We start from the raw sequence: 27,830 nt of genomic DNA, 5'->3' as shown, positions 1-27,830 counted from the left end.
ATGTAAAAAAATAGTTATTTCAATTTTGAGCTTAACATTTTTAGAAAGAGATAAACAATACTGGAAAAAAAAAAGTACTTATTAGCTGCCGAAACCTAAACACTTTATTAATGTACTGAAACCCTAATCTATTCTACTTTAACTTGTATGTTTTTATACTAGTAGATATATATGCATGCATGCATGTATGGATGGATGCATGCATGTATGTATGTATGTATGTATGTATGTATGTATGTATGTATGTATGTATGTATGTATGTATGTATGTATGTATGTATGTATGTATGTATGTATGCATGTATTTATATATATATATATAAATAATAATGACCTGATTTTGTGACAACCACAATGCTTTTAATGGCAAAGTTGAAACTGCAAATGGAAGACTCTCTAACCTTAAACATAACATTATAGAGGAATCTTTATAATTTTGAGAGAGTAAAACTAATAACTTGTTTATTGAAAGTATTTGCCATAAAACATCAAATAAAACTTTCAGTGAAAAAGCATTTTGATTGCTAGAAATAATTTTAATGGAGCTTAATTGAAGGGGTATCAGAATAAGAGAGTGGTGGCTCATTTGATGATTTACAACAACAAAATTTTTGTACAAAATAAATATTTCATACTTATTTCCTGACAGTGATAATACTGTCAAACTTTTACATGATCCTATTTCTTTTGGAATCTTAACAATTTGATTATCTCTTGCTGATAAAACACTAAGTTTAGTACAGTTTCCAATCTAAAGAAAAAAAAAATAGTTGAAAAAATGTTTAGTTTAGGCACTAAATATATACTTGTTTATCAAGAAAATAAGTAGAGGACATAGTAAAGAAAAAGTTGACCTCAGGCGGGAATGTAAATAAACGATTGCGATCAATATTAAGTAGAGTTAAGTTTGACAGTTTACCAATTGCCGCAGGAAGAAACTAAATAATAAAAACTTTAAATTATACTTAATCATTAAAATAATAATTCAAAATAACAAAATAACAAAAAATAAACAAGACCTCAATAACATTTTCAGAAAGAACAACTTCAAGCAAATTGGTGCAGCTAAATGTAAAGAAATAAATTTAAAATTAGAAAACACCCAATCAATGTTTCAACTTAATAAACTCAGATATAATAAAAATTATTACAAAGATCTAAAAAAAATAAAACTACATTCTCTCATATACACACACTACAAGCACACGCACATACAACACACAAGGTAGAAAGAGATGCAGGGTCAAATCATTATATTTCAACCAATTTAAAGAAAACTTTGTGGGACACTATCTCTGATTTTCCTGACTTTTACATACTGTTATGTGCATCATGTAGATAGGTTAAATTTGAAATGTCAGACTTCCAAGTACAACGGTTCAGAAATTATAGCCTTAGAAACATGACACAATGGCCCCCCTCGATTTACAAATGGTCAAAACAGACTACTTTAGAGCTGTATAACTCTTTTCTCGTTTTCAACAAGTGTCTCATTTTTTGGGCAATCAACTTACAAAGTGGGCAATCAACTTACAAAGATACAAGCATTCATTTTCTAGCATGAAACATACATGATTCATTTCCTAATGAATATAGAGTTTAAGGCCATTAGATTTTATTGCATTTTGTTATGCTTTTACCATAAGATTCAAATTTTGATAGTGACTATCAAAAATGTGTGCCAGATTTTCCAGCAAATATACAATGTAATGGTCTTAAAAGTGAATTAACCAAGGGTAACTATATTACTAAAAGTTGGTTGCCCCTTTCCCCCTTTGATTGATGCTACCCCAAATCCCCTCCCCCCTCACCTTAGTGAAAGTGTGGGGGGGGAGGCTCCAGACCATATAAAGACCACTGATTACCTATAATAAAATAGAATTTAAAGAAATAATGGTTTTATTTTGAAATTAACTTAAATATTTAGATATTAAGTATCTAAATATCTGAATTAATTTAGAGACCTTTATTTGAACCATAATGAAAGTCTCTAAAAAGTAACTGCCCCCTTTATTTGTACCCCTATCTACTATAAACCCCAGATCAAGAAGAGGAAAACCAACCATACCTTTCATTTTATTAAGAAATGACTTATAATTAGTTGTACCCTTCACATAGGCCAGTTGGAAGATTAGAGGGGCACTGGTTTCTAGTAACACATTCAACCGTTGATAATTGAAAACTAGGGTTACTTAAAAATGCCAGCATTTTTAATGTGGATTTGACAAGTTTATAATGTTTGCATTTTCAGATAGTTGGGTCTAATGGTCTTATATGCTGTTAATCTTAGATCAAAACAAAGTGTTAGAAATATTTACAACCATCTCAAAATGGCTGAAAACTGGACTTTTTAGGCTAGTGGACATTTCGCTTTTAGATATATTTAAGGTCTAAACTGCAACAAGCTGCCTATATTTTGCCCATTTATTGCAGACAGTAGTAGCTAATCAGAAAACTTATCTGTAAAAACTTGTGGATGAATAGAATAATGCTACAGTTAGTTTCAATTTGGCATATTTTAGCAATTTTATGATTTTTTCCATAGTTTAGGAGGTCATAATTTTTTTCTAAATTAACACAAGTTAATAAAAACCACTTTTTTAAAGAGAGAACTATCCAAAAAATAGTTCTAGAAAAAATGAGACACTTGTTGAAAACGAGAAAAGAGTTATACAGCTCTAAAGTAGTCTGTTTTGACCATTTGTAAATCGAGGGGAGCCACTGTGTCATGTTTCTAAGGCTATAATTTCTGAACCGTTGTACTTGGAAGTCTGAAATTTCAAATTTAACCTATCTACATGATGCACATAACAGTATGTAAAAGTCAGGAAAATCAGAGATGGTGCCCCACAAAGTTTTCTTAAATTGGTTGAAACATAATGATTTGACCCTGCAACTATCACTTAGCCAAAGATAAAAAGCCCTATTGAATTTTCAGGACTTCACAACTACAGACTTTAAGGTAAAAACTAATAGACTCCTTGGTTTTGGACACTAAAAAATACTATTATTTTATAACATTTTAGAATTTTTTTTCTGCAAAAATAAATAGGCAAAAAATGTCACAGGAAATTGTGAGTTATACTTCTGAGCTAGAATTCATTGTCTATCTGGATTTTAAAAAAAACTGTGAACTCCATAAGAAAACAAGAGTTTTTTTGGTACAGTTAGCTTGCAAAAACGCTTTTGAAAGTTAAACAGCAGGTCCATTAAGAGTGTCAAAACAACTATGTGCCTATTGGTCCTTGAGAATAATATAATAACTTACTGATAAAACAATAATTTACAATGTTAATATGTTTTCCCAAGAAGTCTTGAAACAAACTTTAATTAAAATGTAATCTATGCTTTTTAAACCTTTTTTGTGTGCGGTCATCAATAAAAGCTTTTCTAATAAAAATTGCTCAATCTTTTGAAATTATTTTTGCATGCTATTGAGTGACATTTTTTTATATATTTTTTTTTAAATCATTTTTAATATTTTTAATATTGCATGCATCAGAATTTCTCATACACATATTCCATGTGTACAGGAGATTAAAGAAACCTTATATTTACATACATATTCCATGAGTACCTTAGATTATTTGCTTTGGATGCTGCAAAGAGAAAATTCAACTAACTGCAGCTAATTTTAATATATTTTATGTTTTTATCTTCTTTTACCTTCCATAATTATGAGCAAATCCATAATTTTACTAGGCTTCCCGTTCTTTGGGAAAAAACAAGGACTTCTTGACACTTTTAACACCAAAACAAAAGCTTTAGCAAACGAGGACATGAAAAACAAGTTTAGTGTGCTATAACCAAGAACACGGTTTTTATCTCTGTAACTCTCACTTATGAAGCAATCTCTACACTATTGCAACATTAAACTATTAGCATCAAATTTTATAAAAAGGGATATAGGTTGAATAATATATTGATATTTATGTGAACAAAAACACTAAATGAATACTAGTATTTGTAAAACTTGACAAAGAAAGAAAACATAACTAAGACATACCCTCCTATACAGTCTGTTATTTCATCAATTTCATTCTGGTCAACTTTAAGTATTTGAAGCTTAATCAAACATCCTGAAAAAAAAAACAAATGCAAAAATGAACTTTGATAAAAAGACAAAATCATTCAAAGAAATGTTTCAACGGTTATTATAATATATTTAATACTTATATAATCTAATTTATACTTTTTTATGATTTGAATAGGTATTCTATTATATATTATGATTTGCATAGATATTTTATTATATATCCATATTATATTCTGTAAATAATTACTGTTTGCTTATTTTTATGTTTTTGATTTAAAGAGTGGAAAAGCTACTAAAAATGTTTTACATAGGTCAAAATTTAATGATTGGGGTAAGTTAGAGATTCTTACAGAAAGCTGATCCTCATATGACTCAAAAAAAGAAGCTAATACTTTTCTTTTTTTTTTAATTGTATTCACCTTCCCAAGGCTAAAAAGCCATTAGAGAAGGTTATACTTTTTTTTTACTTTTTAATTGTTGGCTCGAGAAACAAGACAGCTGTAGAAGTAAATTTAACCTTTTAAAATATTCTATTTGCAAGTCATTAAAAAGTTAACCCAAAGCAACTTTTATCACTTTATATAAATTATTTTGAAAATCTTTACTTAAAAATTAATTTTAACTTGCATTTTGTATACAAGTTATAAAAATCCATAAACAGCTAAAAATTCAATAAAAGACTCTTAATTTCATTAAAATTATTAGATTGAAATTCATTAATTTATAAATATGATTTAATAATATACCTATGCCTTGAGGTAGTTCATGCAAAGCATTAGAAGTGCAGTGCAAGTCTGTGAGAGAAGTTAAGGTACTAATTTCTTCAGGAAGTTCTTCAATACGATTTTCTGAAACATCTAAACACTGTAATGCTTTTAACTCGCCAATTTCCTAAAAAAAAAAAATATACAACATCAAGTTATACTTTTCTAAAAAAAAAATATACAACATGTTATACTTTTATTAAATTAATTATAAACAATAAATTTACTTACACTAGGTAAAGTGGTTAAAAAGTTATTGTCTAACCATAACTCAATAAGACATGTTAACTGACCAATAGTATCGGGCTAAAACAATAATACAAATATTACTAAAAAAAACTTATTTTTATAGTAAATATATAATTAAATATTTGATTAATAAGATGTAACAGGATAACTATGTAACATGATAACAACAATCTTAACTTTATAAAATGGATCTACAACTGTATACTTTTTATTTTGGTAATTGATAAATTATTTCACTAGAACTATCAATCACCATAAAAAAAAACTATATCCATTCATTAGCATAAAACCCCACTTGATGCCTATTCATTATCACAAAAACTTACACCATAAAAATTAAGAAAGATCTGAATTGAACAAGAAAAAAACCCATGGCAGCATATAGTATTATAAAGCTTTATATAGCAACATATAGCTAAAGAAGTATTTATTTGAAGGATATATGCAAATTATATATCTAAAATACTTATATTCAAAAGTGCTGTCTCGCACTTTTGAATATAAGTATTTTAGATATATAATTTGCATATATATCCATCAAATAAATACTTCATTCAGAATAAAAATTACAGTTTAGAGCTGGGCAAAGGATATAAAAACTTATTGAACTTTTGTTGATTACATTTGATTGAGCTAGTCAAATAACATAAATAAATTACTTTAGCACTTAAAATGCTTCTGTGGTTGAAAAAGAAATCTTTTTTTTCAACTTCAATCTAAAAGGAAAGTTTTGAGATTTGCATTGAATGTTTGTTTTTGTTTTTTTCTAATTTATTATCTAGTATAAAGATTATTTTAAAAACTTTTCACCAAGTTTCTTGTCCATAAACTTGATTTTTTTATTTGTTATGTCATCAATTTATTCCTGTAGTGCTGTGTAAGTAATAACATTTTCTGACGTGCGGGTGATAGTGCTATGGTTTCATGTCCTCCTCAGGGAGATTTTTTTTTTGCAAATTTCGATGTTTTGTTTTTAGGAAATCATTATTTGCACCCTCATGCAATTGTACATTCTCATTACATCATCGCTCACATTATTTGAAATAATGTTTACATATTAATGTTTATATAATAAACAATATAATAACAATATAATAATAGTAATATAATAAGTAGTAATAATAATAATAATTAATGTTTACATAATAAAAACCTTATTTGTGCACAAAAAAATATTTAGATACTTTAATATTTCTCTTTGTTGATATAGCAGTGTAGTCCTGCAGATATAATAGTTGCCGAAATTTTGAGGCATGGCTATCAGGGTTGCCGGTTCAATTTTTGCCCCAGGGTATCCTTTTTTAAATTTTTATGTTTTTTCATTGATTGTGATAAAAAAATATTTTGCCATTATATTGCAGTTTATATATAGCCAATATTGTAAATCAATATATTAATATCAATATTGTTAACGACATTTAGCCAACATTGAGATAAATATAATACCAATATTACACCAATGTTGCATGCTACAAGGGAACCTAATATCACAACTTTTCTTCTTATTTCTTGTAGTCTGAATACTGTTTGATAATAAAATTGCAACATAATAATAAAAATGGATTGTTAAATACCATACTTGTTGTGCATTGTTAAATGCCAGCATTGTTATAATACCAACAATTGTTGTTAAATACCAGCAATATATTGTTAAATACCCACAATTATTGTTAAATACCATAACTCATTGTAAAGACTAAAAAGTAGAAAACAAAACGTAGCAAAAACATTTGCTGAAAAATCTTTACTGTACCAAAGTGGGAAAAAAAAATTCTTAATCTAAATTTAATAGTTCCACAAACTACGGATTGACAGGTCTGCGCAAAATTCATTTGGAAACATTATTGTCAATCTTTAGTTTACTGAACTAATAAATTTAAATTAAAAAGTTTGTTTTCTGCATTCTAGCACACAAAATAAATTTTTTTAGCAAATGTATTTGCTATATTTTACTTCATTTCTATTGATTCAAAAGGAATAACTGATTTAAAAGATGTTTTATAGTCAAGATTAAAAAGATAAAAAAATATGTCTGTTTAGTTCTTTGCTCATTTACACTGGTTCTTGGGAATTGGTATAGGACAAGTGTAAATATTTTATTTCAGACAGAAATACCAAAAAACTTTTAGTTAATGTGTTGCACATTGTTTTGAAATGGCTTTAAAATATAAATTGGCAGAAATTTTAATGTTTAATGAACACACTAGATTGCACGCACATATAAGATACAGAAGATGATTTATAGCAAACGTGCAGTTTATATATCTCAAAAATATGTTTGCAGAAAAATATGTTCACAGTTTAGTTGTAATTCTTATTAACTGTGTAAAATAGTATAATTTTAATAATCAGTTGTAAACATTGTCACCAGCAAAGTAGTCAAAAAATTAACCAAGTTGCTATGTGGAAAAATAAGATCAAAGTACTATGAGGGAATATTTATGCTATTAATATAAAATTTTGCTTCACCTATCCATTAATAAAGACACTATTACTAAAAAATAAAATTACATAAATAACTTCCATTATCTGAATAATAAACAATTACATTAAAAAAAAACAAAAAACATTACGCACTAGTTCTTCAAGTTCATTTCCACCGAGATCTAATCTTTCTAACTTGGAAAGAAATGAAAATGATCTAAAAAAAACAGGGATAAAGAACTCAACAGATAAACATTGAGACTAAATATGTACAATATTTGTGTACTGTACTTTAGTAGCCTTGTATGCTAACACATTGTGATTACTATAATGTACTCACTTTATAGCAGCATTTATTTAATTTGCAAAGTTGTAAACAACATTTAATAAACTTTTAAACAAAAAAGTAAAAAAGAAAAAATTTATAATAAAATCGAATCATTTTATCATTTCACTTTATTTTAAATGTTAAACAATAAAAAAACATTAAATAATACTAATCAGCAAAAAATATGAAACAATAAATAAAAAATATTCATATAATAGAAAGAAAAAAAAAAGAAATAATAAACATATTTCTATAATAATTAGACCTTAAATTAAAATTTGTAATTAATAACTTAGTTACAAACAATTTTGTCAAATAATTCTGTTATAATAAATTTTTGTCTTAGTTTGAAAAATTGTCAAATCAAATTTTTAAATTATTTAGTTGTAATGTAAAAGTCAAAATGTCAACATTTTAAATTCTAAAACCCCCTAAAATTTATAATTTTAAATTCAAAGTCTTGAGATCTTAAACATTTTTTTTAATTTTTACATGACATTTTGTATAAAAAAATAGAAGAATACATTTAAAGGTCATTTTTATGTAATTATATTTAGACAAAATTAATAAATATTTAATTATATAGATAATAGTATGTAAATATACAGATTTTGATAATCACAAAGATATTATAAAATTATAATATCATTATGATTTCATCACAGTCTTGTTGACACAAAGTTATGCTCTAGTAAGGGGTTGTTCATGGTCTCGTAAGGGGTTCTTCATGCTCTAGTAAGGGTTTGTTCATGCTCTAGTAGGGGAAGGGGTAAGTGGTTTTGTTACAACTCATATGAGACTTCTAAAGAGTTATGAGTTGTGATAAGGGGCAGAGGGTCCAATATGGTCAAAAACTGTGTGATGTTGTTTATGGATGACCCATAATAGGATAATATTATTTTATAAAATAGGATTTTATTTTACTTTCAGAAGTTCAAACTTCTATTATATAAATTATATAATTATTAAAACGAAAAATCGTAAATGATAAACACAAGAATCACTCACAATGGCAAAAATTTAATGCAGTTCTCTCGGAGCTCAAGGACTACCAAATTTGACAAACTAAAGCAAAAATTATCAATTTTAAAACAAAATGATGTTACACTGTGAATGAAAAATGAAACACATTAATGTATTTACAAAATTTCTAAAATATAACTAAAGTTTGCACTCTGGAAAATTTTTTAAAAAAATGCAAATTAACAACATTTTACTAATATTGAAATTCTATAAAAAAAAGTGTCATAAAAAGTGTATAGCTATTTAACTTTAAATCTATAAAAATAATATTATTCAAAAGTTTATATAAAAAAAAATTTTTAAGTTGCAGAATTCAAGTCTATTCAAAAAAAGAAAATTGTTAATAAAAAATAAGTTGTGAAAAAGAAAATTAATGGCACACAATTAAAAATAAGACTTGAAATTTCATGAAAAACAACAATTTTGCTGAATATAAAAAAAAATAACACAAAGTTGGTACAATCAGAAAATACATATATTACCTTCCTATTTCAGGTGGTATTTCTGTTAGTGCTATGTCATTAGCAATCCAAGTTTTTAATTGATTAAGTTTAGTAAGTGAGTCTGGTAGTCTAAATTGATGGTTTATTCTAATTAAATTTTTTAATTAAATTTATATTATTAATTTAAATTAAAGTAATTAATACTAATAATCTATTTTAAATTCAAACCATAACTAAAGAAAACTATTTTATAAGTTTGAAAAAATTATAAAAATTAAAAAATTCTAAAGAAAAAACTAAATTATTCCTAATTAAAATAGCTAAATTTTTTCTTATGAAAAAATTTAATTTAAACTTTTGTAACAAAGGTGTGAGGCTATTAAGACTCATTACACTTTAAAATATCTTTAGATATAAATATCTTATTTAAATATTAGAATACAAAAAAAAATTCAGCCTAACCAAATTAGCATACAATACAAAAAAAACTGCAAAATTTGTACCTAAAATCTAAACTAGGTAATTCTTTAAAACAAAGCATGATGTGTACATATATATATATATATATATATATATATATATATATATATATATATATATATATATATATATATATATATGTATATATATATATATATATATATATGTATATGTATATATAACAATAATAATATGCATGTATATATATATAACAATAATAACAACAACAATAACAAAAGTAATTTCTATATTGATATTTTACCACATAAAAATTGACATTTTGCCTTGATATTCTGCCACATGTTATTTTAGACGGAATGTTATTTTAAATAGTGAAATTCGTTATTTTGCACCTTGAATGATATATTACATACACCTTTTTATTGATAAATGAATGAGCATGTGTATTGACTGATGATTGAGTGGGGAGAAAATGCAGGGAGGGAACATATATTGGGGTAAGGGTTAGTATTAGAGTTGACATTAAGATTGCCAACCTTAAGCCAACGTATGTACTCTTCACATGTTCTTATATTTAAGTCACTCAATGTATGCACACTCTGCTGAATCCTCTCCTAATTTGAACCATGTGAATCAATAAATGTAAAAAAAAAAAAAAAAAAAAAGCAAATATAACAAAAAAATAAAATAAAAAAAAGTGAAGAAAAAAATTTAAAACTTGCTTGAAAATAGAATTAACAGTTTAAAAAAAAAAAACATTTAAATTTAATAACTTTAATGCAATCATTTTAATGTTTTTGCACCAAAAAACATGTAGTCATCATAAAAATTAGAAAATTTTAAGAACAATATCACAATAATAATAATAAAATTGTAGTATTTTCCCTTGTGAAATTTTCATTTCCAAATATAATTGGGATTTTTCACTACAGTAATAATAATATCAATAATAATAATAATAATGATAATAACAATAAAAATAAATTTTAACAAATCTTAAATATATAAATATTTCAGGTATGAGTAAAAAAACTAATAAAATAAATAATAAAAAAAGAAGTAGGCTATCTAATTAGTGGTAAGGTGTGTTTAAAAAACATATGTGCATATGTAGAAAAACCAACCAAATTTTAAAAGATTAGGAAAATTGCCAAACACAAAAAATTCAAAAACAAGCTAAAAATTACTTGTCTTAGCAGTGCAGTTTTCACAGCGTGAATAATATAAATATTTCATATTAATATTATTTTAATACATACTAATAAATAACATATTAATATTATTTTTTTAAAATTTAATAAAAATAAATACATAACTTTGCTAACATGTTTTTAGTTTATAACACTAATAATAAATCTTATTATATAATAATAAATCTATAAATTAACATTGAGAGGACTCGAGAATCATTAAACTACTTACTCTCCCAATGTGTTACTACTAATGTCCAAAAAAGTTAATTTTTTGCAGTTTTGTATGGAGTCAGGAACTACTCTAACATCTAAAATTAAACAAAAATTTACAAAATGTTTAAAAAATTTTGAATAAAATAAAATAGTTTATAGAAACCTGAATTATAATAAAATTTAATTAGTAGAACTCAACCCAACTATATCCCAATGTATAGTTTGACAAACATGTCTATGTAAATCATAACACAAACCGGACCATTATTTATTTATTTTTTTCCAGGTCAATATAATTTTATGTGAAAAATAAATTTAAATTTATGCTTTTAGATTGATGACTGTAAACTTTATGTACATCTGCATATGAAAACCTTTATGTGCTATGAAAAACTATTGGATATAGAAGGATAAACAATAATTCTTTTTTTGACCACTTTGGTTTCTTGACAAATTAAATTAGGTATATAAAAACCATACAAATTATTTAAACTGATAATTAGGGATATTTAGTAATAAATTATAAAACTTCTGACTGTTTCATTGAATTCTTTTCCCCAAAAAACTGCCTGGTACAAATTTTTATATAAAAATAACAAACAAATATTTCTAAAGTTACTTAACTTAAAACCTCTGATTAAACATCATGATTCCTCAGAATCATAACGTTTATTCTGATAAGTGGGACTTAGCGGATATCTGCAAAAAATAGATTAGTCATAGTAGCAAGTGACAACTCAAGCCCCAGTTTAATATGAGGCTTTTTACAAGCCTAGCCCTGGTAAAATTGTAAGATTAGCAAGGGTTGATAGCCAGGATTAGGAAAAAATTTACAATATATTATATATTATAACTTTATGCATATATTTACTATTTATCAAATACTAGCATGTAATAATAATAAGGATATATATGGTATGCTGACATACAATATCCTTACATATTTATATAAACTTTATTATTTATATCAGGGTAGTATTTGCTGAGAGAGAAATTGATGATCTGATGGATATGTAGTGTAATTCTAAAAAATTAAAAAAAAAAAGCCATCCTCTTAAACAGAGATTAGAAAAAGTGTGAGACAGGATTTTTACAGTATGTTGAGCAATGATGATGCAGATGATTTTGGTATCAACATATAAAAAGGTATCAGACGAAAAAGGTAGATGTAAGAAAACTTGGAAAAATTCATTTACATATGGTATGCACAAGCTTTAGTTTAATAGAGAAAATGATCAGGATTGTTTATATTATGATGAATAATGATGATGACGATGATGATGATGATGATGATGATGATGATGATGATGATGATGATGATGATGATGATGATGATGATGATGATGATGATGATGATGATGATGATGATGATGATGATGATGATGATGATGATGATGATGGTGGTGCTATTTATATATACACTTACATATATCATAATATATTCATGTAAATGCATGTATATAAACAGCACCATGATCATCATAACCATAATCATCATCATCATTAAAAAGGGTTTGAATTTTGTAAAACATTAAAACTCGCTGAAAATCTGTTAAAAAAGATTTTGAAATCATTAACCGCAATTATTCCTATTTTTAGCCAAGTTATATCCATTTTATCAGAGGTTCAGCAATTATTAATAAAGAATTAAAACAAATTATAATACAGTATATAACATAGAAATGAGCAAGCTGAAATGTGCAACTGTATCATTATAAAATCTATTGAACTTGCTACCTGACAATTAGTTTTAGGGCATTTGATGAAGATTACATGGTTTACTATTTTAATAGCTCTTAATTTATGTAAACTTAAATATGTTTTTTTAATGACAAATTTAGGGGATTTATAGAGATTTTTTTAAATATGAAATTATATGAAAATGTGCAAAAAGGAGCTTAATTTGTTTGAAAGAAAATCATATCTAAAATGTTATTGTGTTTATTGCAAGAACTACGTTATCAAAGATCCTTAAATCAAACCATTACATCGCTTAGAAAAAGATACATTAAGATTTGTTTATATAATTTAAACCCTTTTTTTTAATATTTTATGGCTCCTGAGAATGTTGTGATTGGTTATTTACTTTAATATCACTTGTTTATTTTAGATAAGAAAGATTTGAATTAACATCATAACTATTTTCAGCACAAGTACATTAATAATTGTAAATAAATAAATTATTTCAATAACAATTAGATATTGCTGATTTAGTAACTTCTTTGATGAAATGTTTTTTTATTTTTTGTTTTTTGTTGTTGTTTCTGTTTTTGATTGTTTGTTTTTAAAAAAAAAAAAACCTCCTGTTTAAAGTTATTTATTTTTTTACAGTTTTAAAATAAAATGCATATTATATAAATAAAAGAAGAAATTCTGTTTAAAACTTCTCACCATTTTTGCTAAAATCTAGTTCTTCTAAAGCTATCAAGCTGCTTATATCATTTGTGAGATCTTGAATTTCATTATCAGCTAAAATCAGACGACGTAACTTTGTCATTCGAAAAATACCCTATTAAACAGAATAAACTTTTTTTCAAATTTTAAACAATTTGAAACAAAACATATTTTTTTATTATAAAAGCCCTGGTTAAATATTGTGTAGAAATAGGTTTTAAAAAAATAGGGCTTTGTAAAAATATTGATTTACATATACATCTGGATTTACAATTACATCTCACAATAAATTTTTTCACGTGATCAGTATATAATTACTTGAAGGTAAAATAAGGCAAAAAATGAGTGCGATGTTATAAAAACCCATGTGATTTTTACTAACCTTTGACATTTACCTATATTATGACACTGATTAAGAATATCTAAAGCATGATAACATTTTATTTTATCTTTTAAGCTATAGTCAAAAAGTACGAAAACTGAAAAACAATTAAACCTTAGGCAAATCGGTTAACTGATTTCCCTCTAAAGATAACTCCTCCAGAGTTCCAGCATGCCGCAATATATCTTCGGTTACAGTTGTTAAACTACAGTGACTTTTATCTAGATAATCTAAATTTCTAGGGTGCCACCTTTTGCGAAATGCAAATAAACCACTGCCACATTTCCACATTTTTTAAAGCTATCATTGGATGTTTTTATAAAAATTTTACTCCACAAAAAGTTAGATTCTACGATTACCGACTCGTGCGATTATCATAAGGTACAACGCTACTTTATTTTGCAAAATTCTTAAGTAATTATTCTTTAAGTTTTTAGAGCAGCATTAAAAGAAAAAATACAATTTGGAAGATTTAGGCGTGTTAGTTTCTGCAGACATTACATTTTGTATCAAATCAAAATTTTCTAATTAGTTAAGTCGTGCTATTGCTCTCCGCCTCTTTATCAGCCATTATTAAATTTCGTTAAGAAATATGGGGAAGGCTAAATTTCCCACAATGCTCGTAACAAATATAAATACTCTAAATAAAGATATCTTATTTATTTTGCAGTTATGTATTCTATATATAAAACTATAAAGATAATTTATCTCTCGTTTCTATTGGTTAGTTCTTCATGCATTTTTTTCTTCATAAATTGAACATAAAAACAATTAATGCTAACTATGCTATAACTTTAAAAAAACAATTATTACTAACTTCTTTATAATTTTATACTGTTTGATAACTCTTTTAATTAAATTAATTTATTTCAGAATACTTAATAAAATTTGGCATAAGTTGAAATAAATATCGTATATATAAAAACAACATTTATTTAAGATAGATTTCCTTAAATTTTTTTCATAGCTGGCATATTTAAAACACATGTATTACATACATATGTTTTAACTGTGAGTCACTTATAACCGTATGTTTTGTTTTCAGAAAACAACTTAATTAATCTAAAACATCTTGACGCTGAGACGTAGTTTTATAACGCTTAATTAAAATGTATAATGAACTATGCAAATTAAATGTGACTTTTTTTGAGCAATTTTTATTAATTATTTAGGGAAAAAACAGGGCCGACGACACCGGGGGAAGGCCAATAGGACCCCTGAAACTTCCCCCCCCCCCTCCTTTTTTTTTTTTTTTGAAAATTCTAGATATAGAGGACTTTTTTTAGAAACTGACGATTGTACCCTTCCGTTTCGAAACCCGTGTCGTCGGTGTATAAAGATTTTTTTTTTTAATTATTTTCGTTCAAACTCTTTTGTCAAAGTGCTGATGCTGAAAGTGACAACAATCGCTAGTGTTATACCATCTTAGTTAAATTTTATGACGAAACTTTATGATGCAGCAACATTTTTTGGTGTTTGAGACATATTTCAAACTTCAAACTTGGATATTTTTATGCCTATATTAACTGAGCATGCTTTGCAAAAGTGATTGAAATTTGGGATAAAATGAATCTCAAATTATGAACCCTTCCTTCCCTTCCCCCCCCCCCCTCCTCCACCTCCCTCACTTGCCATACTTAAATTCTGAAGGCAACAAGTAACAAATTTTATATTATGATTATTCAAAACTAATTTTATGTTTATTTACATGTTTAAAGTTTTATCTAGTCATACTTTTGTGTATGAATGTTATGACCATGTAAAGTTTCCGTCCTTCTAATAATAAATGGGGAGGGAGAGGGCTGTTTTCTATGGTAGCGGGTCGTCAAAGCGAAAAGTTTAAAAGCGAAAAGATGTTAAAGCGAATTATTTCTTTATACTTTTTTTTTTTTCAACAAAATAGCCTGGGGTTTATCTTTATTTTTTAAACGTTGCATTAACTTAACTTTTTATTGATAATTAAAATTAATATTTAGTCAACAATTTTATACGATTAATTTTATTACTTTAAGTATATTTAAATATAGATATATAAAAATTCGCTTTAATAAAAAAAATTATTAATTTAGAAATGCTAATGGAAACTAGTAACTTTTTCGCTTTAACGTTTTTCGCTTTAACGATCCTGAACCGTCCTCTATAGACCAATTTCATGTGATGTATAAAGCAAAATATAAACAATGTGTGTGCGCATACTGGCAGGAAAACAATTTAAAATAGTGTTTTAATTAGGTGGTCTTCCATAAGGTACGTACGCAGTTGTGCGAAGAAGGATTACTCTAAAACGTACAAATGCGTACAAGGAGGAGAAGGGAGTTAAAGACAGTGTGAGTACCACAAAATTTTTTTTTTTTTCTTAACAAAAGCATTAAATTTTACGAGTTAAAAAGATATTATGTTATGTAATAGAAAAATGTCGAACTAACTAAGAACGGTTTTGATTTTAAAGTTTAGAAAAATGTAAAGTTGAAGAAGAAGGGAAGGGGGAATTGTAATAAATATGTGCACGTTCGCAGAGGAAATAGGGGTAGATGAAAAGCATAAAAATGCGTACAAGGGGAAGGGGGTTCAAAATGAGTGGTTTTACTGCGTACGTACTTTATAAATCTTTTTATGGTTATATTTTTCAAAGCTAAATTATACTAGATGAACTTTAAAATCTGTTGATGAATTTAAATTTAGTTTAGAATAGTATAAACTTAGTAACTTATTGAATATTTGGAATTGAGGGATACAGGTTCTGGGTGTTTATTTCAATCACCAAGAAATGCGGTAGCGTGTCGTGGTAAAGCGCTCGCTTCATAAGCAAAAGGTTCCGAGTTCAATCCCCACCACGTCCCTGGTAGTACCGTGCTCAACTTGTTTCTTCGCGCGGCGGCCTTGTTTGTCAAGGTTCGTGTTTCGGAGTTATAGAGTTGAGAGAGGGTCATAACCAATATGTTAGCCTCCTCATCTGTAGTGGTCTTCTCGGCCTTGAGGAGGTGAATAACAAAAAAAACAAAAAAAACAAAAAAAGTTGTTGCAGCTTCTGGCGATGAATACTATCAATTTTATATGTTGTAGTGGGGCGGTATTATTCCATGCTCCTGGGCGCATAACTTCTAAGCGCTGCACTAAATATATTTAGAGTATTACCTGAATAATATTATAATATATTATTCAGGTTTGAGTGCAATTTTTGATCAAGAATTTAAAAGTTTTTATTGAACTTATTTAGTTTTCCATTTTCTTGTCTAAAAATATAAAACCAATATTTAACTAGATAACTAAATATGAAACTTAAATGAATTTATTTTTTCCCATATAAGCTGAATCTTTAAAGTATATTTTTTTATGTACAATCTGATTACAGCTGATGCAACGGAGTGTAGCATAGACACTTAACCTATAAACGAATTATTTTTGTAAATAACTTGTGTTTGCAACTGTGCTTTGTTATTTTGCAATATTTACGCTTTGTCCGAATAGTCCGAACTATTACCAAAAATATGTAGTTCGAGATTATTATTTTTTTTATTATTTTTATTGTTCCACGTTTTTTAAAGCTTGAAATTTACACACAATATAAAGCAAAGACCGCGGCGACAAAGGGTTGAGTATGTCTTAGCCAATCCATAAGGAATTGTATCAATTTTTTAACAATTTATTTTATTTTTTTGTTGTTGTTGACTTGATTCTTGATATTCAAACAATTAACCTTTTATTACTAATATTTTTATTACTAATAGTTCATTTGTAAGCAAGTTGTTTAGATTGTGATAAGCATTTAAGTCAATCGACCTAAAAGAAATAAACGCGTTTGTATATTTTTGATAACAAATAGCTGCTTTGCTCCCAGTCTACTAGTTATAATTTATATTTGAAAAACAAAAAATAAAATACAACAGATCTTCTAAAATATATAATAAATAGATATTAAATATTTATTATTATAAATATTTTATATAGATGTTTTAAATTTTTTTACAGTCAATAAAACTTTTATAATCAATAAATCTTTTAAAATCAATAAATCTTCTATAACTTAATTCTATTAACAATTAACACGGGTTACTATTGACAATAGTTTCATAAATTGTTTAAACAAATCTTGATTTTTGAATAATACATTTATGAGATTTAATTCTGTTTAACACTATAGTTGAATGGCAGAGTTAAGTTGTGTAACAGTTACATAATCTAATTGTGCCATTCAACAAAAGTTATCGTTACCGAACGTTCTTTATCAGAAACAATTTTGAGCTAAACATGAATTTGATTTCCTTAGCAATTTAAAATAATATATACATTTATATTTAATATATAATTTGTATTCATTTTTTTCGACTACTGCACACTTTTGAATTGGATTTGCGGAGGTTTAGCAACCAGTAATTTAAGATTTTCTTAACAATATCATTTTTCTTCACTATTTAAAAAACAAATTTCTTTGCTCACTTAACTTTTCTGAACTGCTTAATATAATTAGTACTATGTGTAAATCTATTTACAAAGATAGTAATAAAATACAATTATCCAACTTAAATTCTACCATTTTGCGCGGCGGGGACTGAACTCTAATTGTGTGGGTAAAAAGTCGAAAAAACTTCCTAAATATCTTTTTAAAAGTTAACATCTTTTGATAAGCTTTTATAAAATTTAATTAAGTTGAAACATCTGGTATAGAATGTAAACTTATCCTCTTTCTTATAATAAATTACAATATTTCTAGGGGTTATATATACCCTCGTTATTCAAGTAATATAAAAAACCATTAAAAAAACAAGTAATAAAACTTCAATGTAATGTGTTCTTGCGTCTTAAAAAAGAAAAATAAGGTTTCCAAAACAACGATGTGACGTAATCAGCGTCGTCTTCATTCAAACCGCCTTCACCCGGAGAACACTGGTGAAACTGTATTTCCAAGGACTCTCTTACTTTTCTCTTAAAATAGTCTTCCTCTACTTTAACAGTGTTGTTATTATTCCAGCCAAAGGCACCATGGCAATTTCTGGAATGCCCGCTACGGCCGAATTTTTTCATTTTCCCTCAAAAGTATGTTTTTGATGTTGGCAAATGCGAGTTGAAACCTTGAGTTTTGTTTCACCTACATACAGCTTTCCACACGAACACTCCAGTTTGTAGACTCCTGGGTAAGAGTTGTTGGGAAGTCGAGGTTTGTTTTTTTGAGTTATTAATTGTTGAAGGTTTTTTGGTGATTTAAAAGCTGGAGTATAGCCTACACTTTTAAATATAACCCCAATAAATATTGTAATTTATTATAAGAAAGAGGATAAGTTTACATACTATACCAGATGTTTCCTAAATATCTGTATTTGAATTGGTATTTATTTGTATTTATCTCATCTTTTGAATTCTACACGATGGGTAACAGAGGTAACTGTGCAGTAATAGTGTGTTCGAATAGCCATTATTAACTTTTTATTCGGAAAAAACAAGAATGTGTAATGTTCATGAAGGTTTGAAAAAAGAACAATGTGGTTGTAATCGTCCTATCAATCTTTACTGTTTTCCAAGTTTTTTTTTTTTTTTTTTTTAAGTTTAGTTTTAGTTTACATTATTTACATGTCGTGATTTACATGTAATATATAAATATATAAACTTGGAATCTGGAAGAAGATCATAACGATCTTGTCGCCAGAACCATAAAAAAATTACAATATAAATATAATATAAAATAATACAAGTAGATTATGACAAAATAACAATCCAAAACATTTCAAATAATAAATCGTTATAATAATGTCTCAAAAATATTTCAATATATGATCCGTTGAAAAAATAATATTTTTTAATTTGTTTTTAAAAACAGAAAAAGAGATAGATGAATCAAAATTAGGCTGGACAATTTTATTCCAGAGATAAGGTGCTCGATAATCTATACAAAATTGATTAAACTTTGTTTGACAAAAGGGTTCTTTTAAATAGTTTTTATTTCGCAAACTATATTTATTCTTTTCTTTAAAGGCAAATAGATCTTTAAAAACATGTAATAAAGGGTTGTTCATACAACAAAACGTAAAACATAAAGAATTATACAAATTAAGTTCAAAAACGTTTAATACATTCATATCTTTGAATAAAGGTTTTGTATTTGAAAAACGATTTAAAAAATGTATTAATCGCATTGCATGTTTCTGATGGCGGTAAAGACATTGGCGGTAAAGTTCTTTAAGAAATTCTGGAGAAAGAGAAAAGTGGAAAATTTTATTAAAAAGAGAAGGTAAAAATAAGAAAAAATAGAATCCATGCGACAGTGATTGTGTTTGTTCGATGCATTTTGTAGATAGAACACCTACCATTATTAATTCAGATCCTACTTTAAATATGGGATATAATTCTACTAACATTAAGCCAAGAAAGAGTTTATACAAACGTTGTCCAAAATCAAACTTTTTAATTTTGAAAAGTATTAGCACAGAATGTAATGACACGAATAATAATAAAACTGAAGATAATACCAATGAGTTAAGTAATAATGATAATACACCGCCAAGCGGTAAACATTCATATGCTAGCCAGTCATTGCTAAATATGTGTGAAGGATGTAATTTCATAACGTCTCTGATTAATTCTCTTGTTAAAAAAGTTAATTTCTTGAATATATCCTTGAAGCAACTAAACCAAAAACAAGTTAATCAAACTAAGAAATTATTGATTTTTTCATGCAACATAGTTAAAACAGACAAAATGAACTTTTATACAGGAATATCTACAATAGCTTTATTTAATGTCATCTTCTTACTTATTATACCATTTCTTCAAAAGCTTAGTTACTGGCGAGGACCAAATTATGTTCAGAATACTAGCAAATTAAAGCGCAGATTTCAGTCAACTAAATATAGAAAACTTTCTCATCGTGACGAATTTTTTTTAACACTTGTGCGACTTCGTCTTGGTATTCTTAATGAAGACCTTGCAGAATGATTTGGAATATCTCCTACTACTTCTTCTAACACATTTACCACATAGATTAAACTTATAAGCAGTGTGTAAGGTAGTGCTCTTATTGTATGGCTTCCAGGTGAAACCATCAGGGAAAATTTGCCTAGAGTGTTTAAGAATGCAGGATATTACAAGTGTTGTGTGATTATGGATTATGGTGAAGTTTTTATTGAACGACCCAAGTCTCTTTTAGCACAAGCCACAACTTGGAATTTTGCCTAGTGGTTTTATGCTTTTTTATCTGATTGTTCAGATAATTTTATAACAAAAGACAGTGGTTTTTATGACTTGAAGTCATCGCAGATCGTGGATTTCAAATTCAGGAAGAGCTTTTGTTAAGATTTTGTACTTTGATAATTCCTCCAGGTGCTCGTCTTGAAAGTCAAATGATTGCATCTGAATGTAAAAAAACTAAAAAAATAGCTAACTTAAGAATACACGTTGAACGAATCATTATTAAAATGAAAAATTATAGAATTTTAAATAATGTCTTTCCTCTAACAATGTTGCGGCATGTTGATGATATTGTGAGGGTTCGTGCTGTACTCTGTAACTTGAAACCTGTATTGGTCAATAATTCAAGAGATGGAAATATAAAACCTTAAAGTCATTAAATAATAGTATGCAAGGAATAATGTGTTAGTACAGGAATCTGTGCTAATACCTTTCAAAACTAAAAAGTTCTATTTTGTACAAAGTTTATTTAAACTCCTTCGTAGCTTTATGTTAGCAATGGTAGGTGTTCCATCCACACAATCCATCGTACACACACGATCACTGTCGCATGAATTCTATTTTATCTTATTTTTACCTTCCCTTTTTAATAAAACTTTTCACTTTTTTTTTTTTTTCTAGAATTTCTTTAAAAAACTTGGAAAACAGTAAAGATTGAATGGAAGATTACAATTACATTGATCTTTTTTCAAACCTTCATGAACATTACATTCTTGTATTTGTATATTTTCCGAAAAGGCAGGCTTAACACTACCAGTGTTAAGCCTGTCTTTTCTGAAACGCAAGTTAAGAGAGCTAAGGCAGCCAGAATCAGAATTTGAATAGAAAAAACAGAAATTTCAAGAAATGTAGCCATATTTATTTTTCCTTATCAAATAAAAAACAAACTGCCATATATTGTAACAGTGGAAATCTTTATTAAGCCTTAACTAAATGCTACTGAGGCAACCTAAGAACTTAATGATAAATATCAAAAAATATTTTAACTGACAACGTTAAATGCAGTGGTCAGTTATCTTATTAGATGGTTGGTTACCTGAAGAGGGCAGTATTAAACGATGGCCAATGGTTTTCCCAACCATTCTCTCTTTCAGACATTCACAACGTATTAATGACACAAGCCATAAAGTTTAGTTGATTATAAGTTGAATAACCACTTGTGGGCAGCTTGCATAACAAGTTTAATCCAGTTTCTAATTATTCAACATATCTTAGAGTTGAATAAAAATTGCGCTCAAATAGTATTTATAGTAATAGTCTATAAATGTACACTTGATTTCTTCCCATTTTTTATTGTCAAATTTATATGTTCAGTAAAATTTCCATGAGGTGTCCACACCATAAAATATGAGTGATAGTGCCTTGTAACAGCATATAATATGGATGATTTTTTTTAACTTCAAGACGTGCAGGTGGCATTTAACTTCAAGACATGCAGGTAGACAACACAAACAAGTAATAATACGATCAGGACTACCACCAATGAAGGGAATATCTATATCTAAAAACAACCCACAATCATGCTTTGCTACACCTTTATGATTGATTTTTAAAATTTCATAAAAATAGTTAACAGCAGTCTGTTATATTTCCCTGCCATACTTTATTGCATACATGTTTGAAATTAACAAATGACATGTCAGATATTCGTTTATTCATTATATTCATATTCATTTTCAAGTTTATATTCATTTAACTCCCTCATATTGGCATCAATTTTATTTAATTTGTTCATTTTGTCCAAATATCATAACTTTTTGAAGCTGTTATAATACCTTTTCTATATTCATACCAGTATTTGTTTTTATCTACCGGATTTGTTAAACCCATTCTTACAGCAGCTTCAATTCTAAACATTGCTACAGCAACATGTTTACATGTTTGGCTCATTTCTGCCATACGTGTACAGTGATAAGATCGGATTTTTGCATTTTCTTTTTCTATAATCAACCACAGTTTATGGCTTGTGTTATTAATACGTTGTGAATGTCTGCATTCACCTTTTATTGCACAAAATGGACTTTCCTTACTTACACAGTGATATGAGAGTTTTTGAAGAAAGCCTGTTTTATAAAAACTAAAAGCCTTCGAATTTAATAATTCATTTAAGTCATTGCTGCCTAATTCAGATGGGTTAAACATCAAATAGTTAAAAACATCTGGATACAAAACCATTGGCCATTGTTTAATACTGTCCTCTTCAGGTAACCAACCATCTAATAAGATAAACGGATCACTGCATTTAACATTGTTAATTAAAATTTTTTTTGATATTCATCTTTAAGTTCTTCGACTTCCTCGGTAACAGTTAGTACAGGCTCAATAAAGTTTTCCATTGCAGAAAATACACGAGCAACCAATTCCCTCTTTGTTCCAGAAACACGCAAATTTCGAAGTCTTAAATACTGCTTTAACTCATAAACTTTTATTTTATTAATTAAATCTAAATCCATTATGAGTTTATCTTAGGATAAATGATCTAAACAAAAGGAAAGCTCAATGTTTACTTAAAAATCCTTTGTTCGTAAAAGTTTATTTTTATTTTACCCACACAATTTGGATCCAGACCTCAATATTTCTACGCGTTTTTTCCGATCGGAACATAAATCAACTGCTGACTATTTGTTTAAAATGATTTGTTGAGAAAGTAGTACGAACAGCTAAATATAGGAAAGGCTGTCAATTTTTATTGGATTAAAAAAAACTCTGTAAAGTTCGGAATATTATTTTCTTATTTGCTCTATTTCATGAGTTGTATATATATATTTATACTATTGACTATGTCTATAATATGAACATAGTCCGCAAATTATGCATATACTTTTATATTATATCACAGATGGAAAAGCGCGAGAGATTAATTTTTTTAAAAGGTACGTTGAAGTTTCCGGTTCCTCTGGTATGGTATCTATTTTTGCTATTTTGGAAGAAATTCTTTGAAAATTAAGAAGGAACAAGTCCATGTTTATATTTGGGCATAAATAACAAATTTTGGAATATATTGATTTGATATACATTTAATGCTTTCAAATTTTTAAAAAGTAGCTTAGCATGCGAGAGTCTATCCTTATTAAAAACTATTCTTGCAACATGTTTTTGTTTTCGACATAGTGTGGTTAGTTTGGATTTATAAGTACTCGCCCATGCAACATTAGCGTATATGTAGTAGCTTTGTATGAATGAGAAGTATAGGAACTTTAAATTATCAGGAGACAGTATAGAACTAGCTTTGTAGAGGATACCATTGTTTTTTGATATTTTGGTATTTAATATATCTATATGTGATTTCCATGAGATGTTCTCATCAATATGTATCCCTAGAAATTTAGTTGCTTGGGTTCTCTCTATTTCTTTAGTATCTATATTTAGCGAAGGTAAATCGGGTGGTATTTTTTTAAGGTTAGAATGAAAAAGAATGTATTTGTTTTTTTTTTGTGTTTAGCGATAATTTGTTAGATTTTAACCAACTGTTAATTTTTTTAAGTTCAGTATTTATAGTTTTATAATGTTCTGTAATTGATGAGGATGCATAAAATAAATTAGTGTCGTCTGCGAACATTATGACATCCAATCTAAAATGCGTGTGCTGAGGTGTTGTCTTTGAACCAGCGTTCATAACATATTTTACATTTTGCTGTTAGTTTTTTTGATCCTCTTAAAAAATGAATCCAAAAAGAATTTTGTTTTTTACATTGCTTTGTGTATTCCGAATAACTTTCCTTTGAAGACGTTTTAGGATGTACTATTCAAGCCCGTAGGTACAAAAATTATATTCGGGGAGGGGGGCAGTACTACCCCGAAATAGTTTTTAAGACCTATTAATTTTTAGTCATTTTTCAGTCAATTTCTTCAAAACTAATATTATATGTGGATATGAAATGATAAAAAATTATATGAGGGGGGGGGGAGCAAATGCCCCTGCTGCCACCGGTTGCAACAGGCCTGCGGTTGATAATAATTTAACTTGTCAAACAAAACAAAATTAAAGTTAAATAGTTATCAAATAATGTTGTTAAATTAAAACTGCTATCATTCCTGCTATTATTTGCTTAGCTTTTTAAAAAATATTGATCCAAATAATTCAATTACACCGCACTCCAATAAGCAAATCTCAACACTGTTGAAAATTGTAAAATATAAGACACGAACACAAGGTTATACCAAATATAAAAAATTATGACATGTGGATATGAAATGAAGACATAAAACCGTTTACTGCAGTTTAGGAATGTTTTCTTTATTTCTTCTTATAGAATTAGAATACAGAATATTTTTATGTACTGAAACAGAAACACAATTTAAAAGTTGGAGAGAGCACGAAAAAATAAATTTTAATGTCTGAATTCACTGGAAAAATTTTCGGAATTCGAAACTATGAAAACGAATTCCGGAATTCTCGAATTTCGAGATGCAATCCCTACTAATGTATAATTTAATTATTGAAAAAATATGATTAGCACGCGGTTAAGGGAACTATATAAAATAAAGGTTTTCTCACTCTTACTACTCAATGCAACTAAGGCATAGTACACGTTTTTCCGAACAAAAATACAAATTTTTTCAATTACAATATATGTAAGTTTTTTCACCAAAAAAACTTACATATATACATATGACATATTTGGTATGTATGGAAAGATTATTTTAACCACTATTATAATCTGGTAAAACTAATGCGACTATATCAAATAGTCAAGCGTAGTTTTATTTAGAAAAGATGTAATTTTCAACATAAAATACCTTGGGGCTTGACTATAGATAAGTCTATGGATTTGATTTTTTCATAAAAGCACATATTGGTGTTTGCTTTCAATGAATGTAACATGACATTTATTATCAGACATTATTTGGGAAAATTACCTATGAAAAACCATTTTTTTATGAAAATTAAAGTTATTATTTTCAATACCACACCAAAATGATTTTGGTGTGGTATTGAAAATAATAATGGGTAAAAATGTTTACCAATAATGTCATGTTAGATTTGGATAAACTATGGTAGTGATGATTTTTCTACAAAAGTCGTTTTTGCATAAATAATCATAACTTTTAGTCCCATTCAAAAAACTGTTTTCGGTATTTAGTACCATATTTTGAAATACTCGGGACTTATTCGACCGTCTTGAAAAAATAATATATTCCATTCTTTTCAGAATGCGTAAACAATTAATAAACAGAGGCGGTAAACTTTATAAGCAAATTACTTTCATTTTCAAACTCGTTTCGTTTTATATAATTAGTGAACTTTAATTGACATTTGGTTTCTTTTATTATTATAACAATAATTTAAAAGTAACATAAGTTACTTTTAACTTATTGTTATAAAAACAATTATATCTCTGTCTACTTAGTCGATACAAATAGCTAAAATGGCTTCAGTAATGTATTAAGATAAATACTTTTTGTTGTTAGCACAGCGCAAAATGAAATATATATCACATAATTCATTCTATCTGCTTTTAAAAGTAGCATATTTTTTTTAAATATACCAACACAAATGTATTAAATTGTAATTAGGTTCAAAAATTATATCAAACAAACTCTTCAAGATATCTTTATAATTATATTTATATATCTCCTGCAAAACTGTTATAACAGACACTTCGGTTGTTTATATTATTTTGCCATTATTTACGAATTCTTCGTTTGCATAAATTAAATACCAATAAATAAAAAGCTGTTCGGCTTGACTCTAACAACCAATCGGATTTGTTTAAAACTATCGGCTTTTTTTCTACTAGTTTGTTTGTTCTATGACTTATTAAAATTTTAACTGAATTTAAAATATGAGTTGCATATTTTAAATTCAGTTAAAATTTTTTTTTTTAGGTCTTCACTATAACTCTTTTAAAATTTAATCTAAAAATAAGTTTCATTGTTTTATTTTATTTTTATTTTCAGTAATCTTAAAATAAAACAGAAAACAATATGTAAATAATGTCCAATCTGGAGTATTAAATGTCTTATGTGGAGTCCCGCAAGGATCGATTCTTGGTCCACTTCTTTTTCTAATATATATAAATGACTTTTGTAATGCATCTTTAAAAATGAACTCGGTCATGTTTGCAGATGACACAAACTTATTTCTCACCAACAATGATATCAAGAAATTATATGCAGACATGAATATTGAACTGTGTAAAGTAAACAACTGGTTTAAGGCAAACAAACTCTCACTTAACGCTGAGAAAACAAAGTATATACTATTTCACAAAAAAACACAAGAAGAAAATCTTCCTCTCAAGTTGCCTAACCTATCTTTAAATGATAAACTAGTAAATAAGCAATCCAATATAAAATTCTTAGGAATCATTGTTGATGAAAAATTATCCTGGCTTCCACATATAATATATATCCAGTCAAAAATCACCAAAATAATAGGTTTGATGTATCGAGTTCGCTCCTACGTCAATAAAAATAGTCTTAAATTAATCTACTTTGGGCTAATTCATAGCTTCATCAGCTATGCAAACATTTCATGGGCAAGTACTCAAGCGGCAAAGATTAAAAAAATTTATAGTCTACAAAAACATGCCTGCAGAATCATTTACTCAAAAAATAGGCGTGAACACGCTAAGCCCTTAATGAAAGATATGAAAATGATGAATGTGTTTGAAATTAATATCTACCAGCATTTAATTTTCATGTATCGTTATAATCACAATATCCTATAAGCTTTAATAACAACTCTCCTATAAGCTTTAATAACAAGTTTAAAATAAATAAAAATGATAGCTATAATCTTAGAGCGAATATGTCCA

At 27.3% G+C, this 27,830-nt stretch overlaps 1 protein-coding gene across 2 annotated transcripts in view; it reads right to left on the bottom strand.

The window, feature by feature from the left end:
- LOC100200861 (protein scribble homolog) overlaps window positions 1-14,739 on the bottom strand; it is a 58,986-nt gene extending 44,247 nt beyond the window's left edge. The window contains exons 1-13 of one of the 2 annotated variants that reach the window (XM_065796557.1): window positions 14,005-14,739; window positions 13,506-13,623; window positions 11,131-11,209; window positions 9,307-9,396; window positions 8,810-8,866; window positions 7,627-7,690; window positions 5,032-5,106; window positions 4,783-4,927; window positions 4,007-4,079; window positions 1,020-1,065; window positions 855-938; window positions 636-751; window positions 335-401 (exon numbers count right to left, since the gene is read on the bottom strand). In XM_065796557.1, the coding sequence (XP_065652629.1) occupies window positions 335-401; window positions 636-751; window positions 855-938; window positions 1,020-1,065; window positions 4,007-4,079; window positions 4,783-4,927; window positions 5,032-5,106; window positions 7,627-7,690; window positions 8,810-8,866; window positions 9,307-9,396; window positions 11,131-11,209; window positions 13,506-13,623; window positions 14,005-14,181 (1,191 nt within the window). In that variant the 5' untranslated portion in view covers window positions 14,182-14,739. The remainder of the gene's footprint in view (window positions 1-334; window positions 402-635; window positions 752-854; window positions 939-1,019; window positions 1,066-4,006; window positions 4,080-4,782; window positions 4,928-5,031; window positions 5,107-7,626; window positions 7,691-8,809; window positions 8,867-9,306; window positions 9,397-11,130; window positions 11,210-13,505; window positions 13,624-14,004) is intronic. The other variant, XM_065796558.1, reaches the window with a different exon arrangement.
- Window positions 14,740-27,830: the final 13,091 nt, after the last annotated feature.

This window comes from Hydra vulgaris, chromosome 04 (assembly GCF_038396675.1).
Source record: "Hydra vulgaris chromosome 04, alternate assembly HydraT2T_AEP".
Taxonomy (NCBI): Eukaryota; Metazoa; Cnidaria; class Hydrozoa; order Anthoathecata; family Hydridae; genus Hydra; species Hydra vulgaris.
Note: the sequence above shows the minus strand (reverse complement) of the source record. Positions and strands in the feature narration are given on the sequence as shown.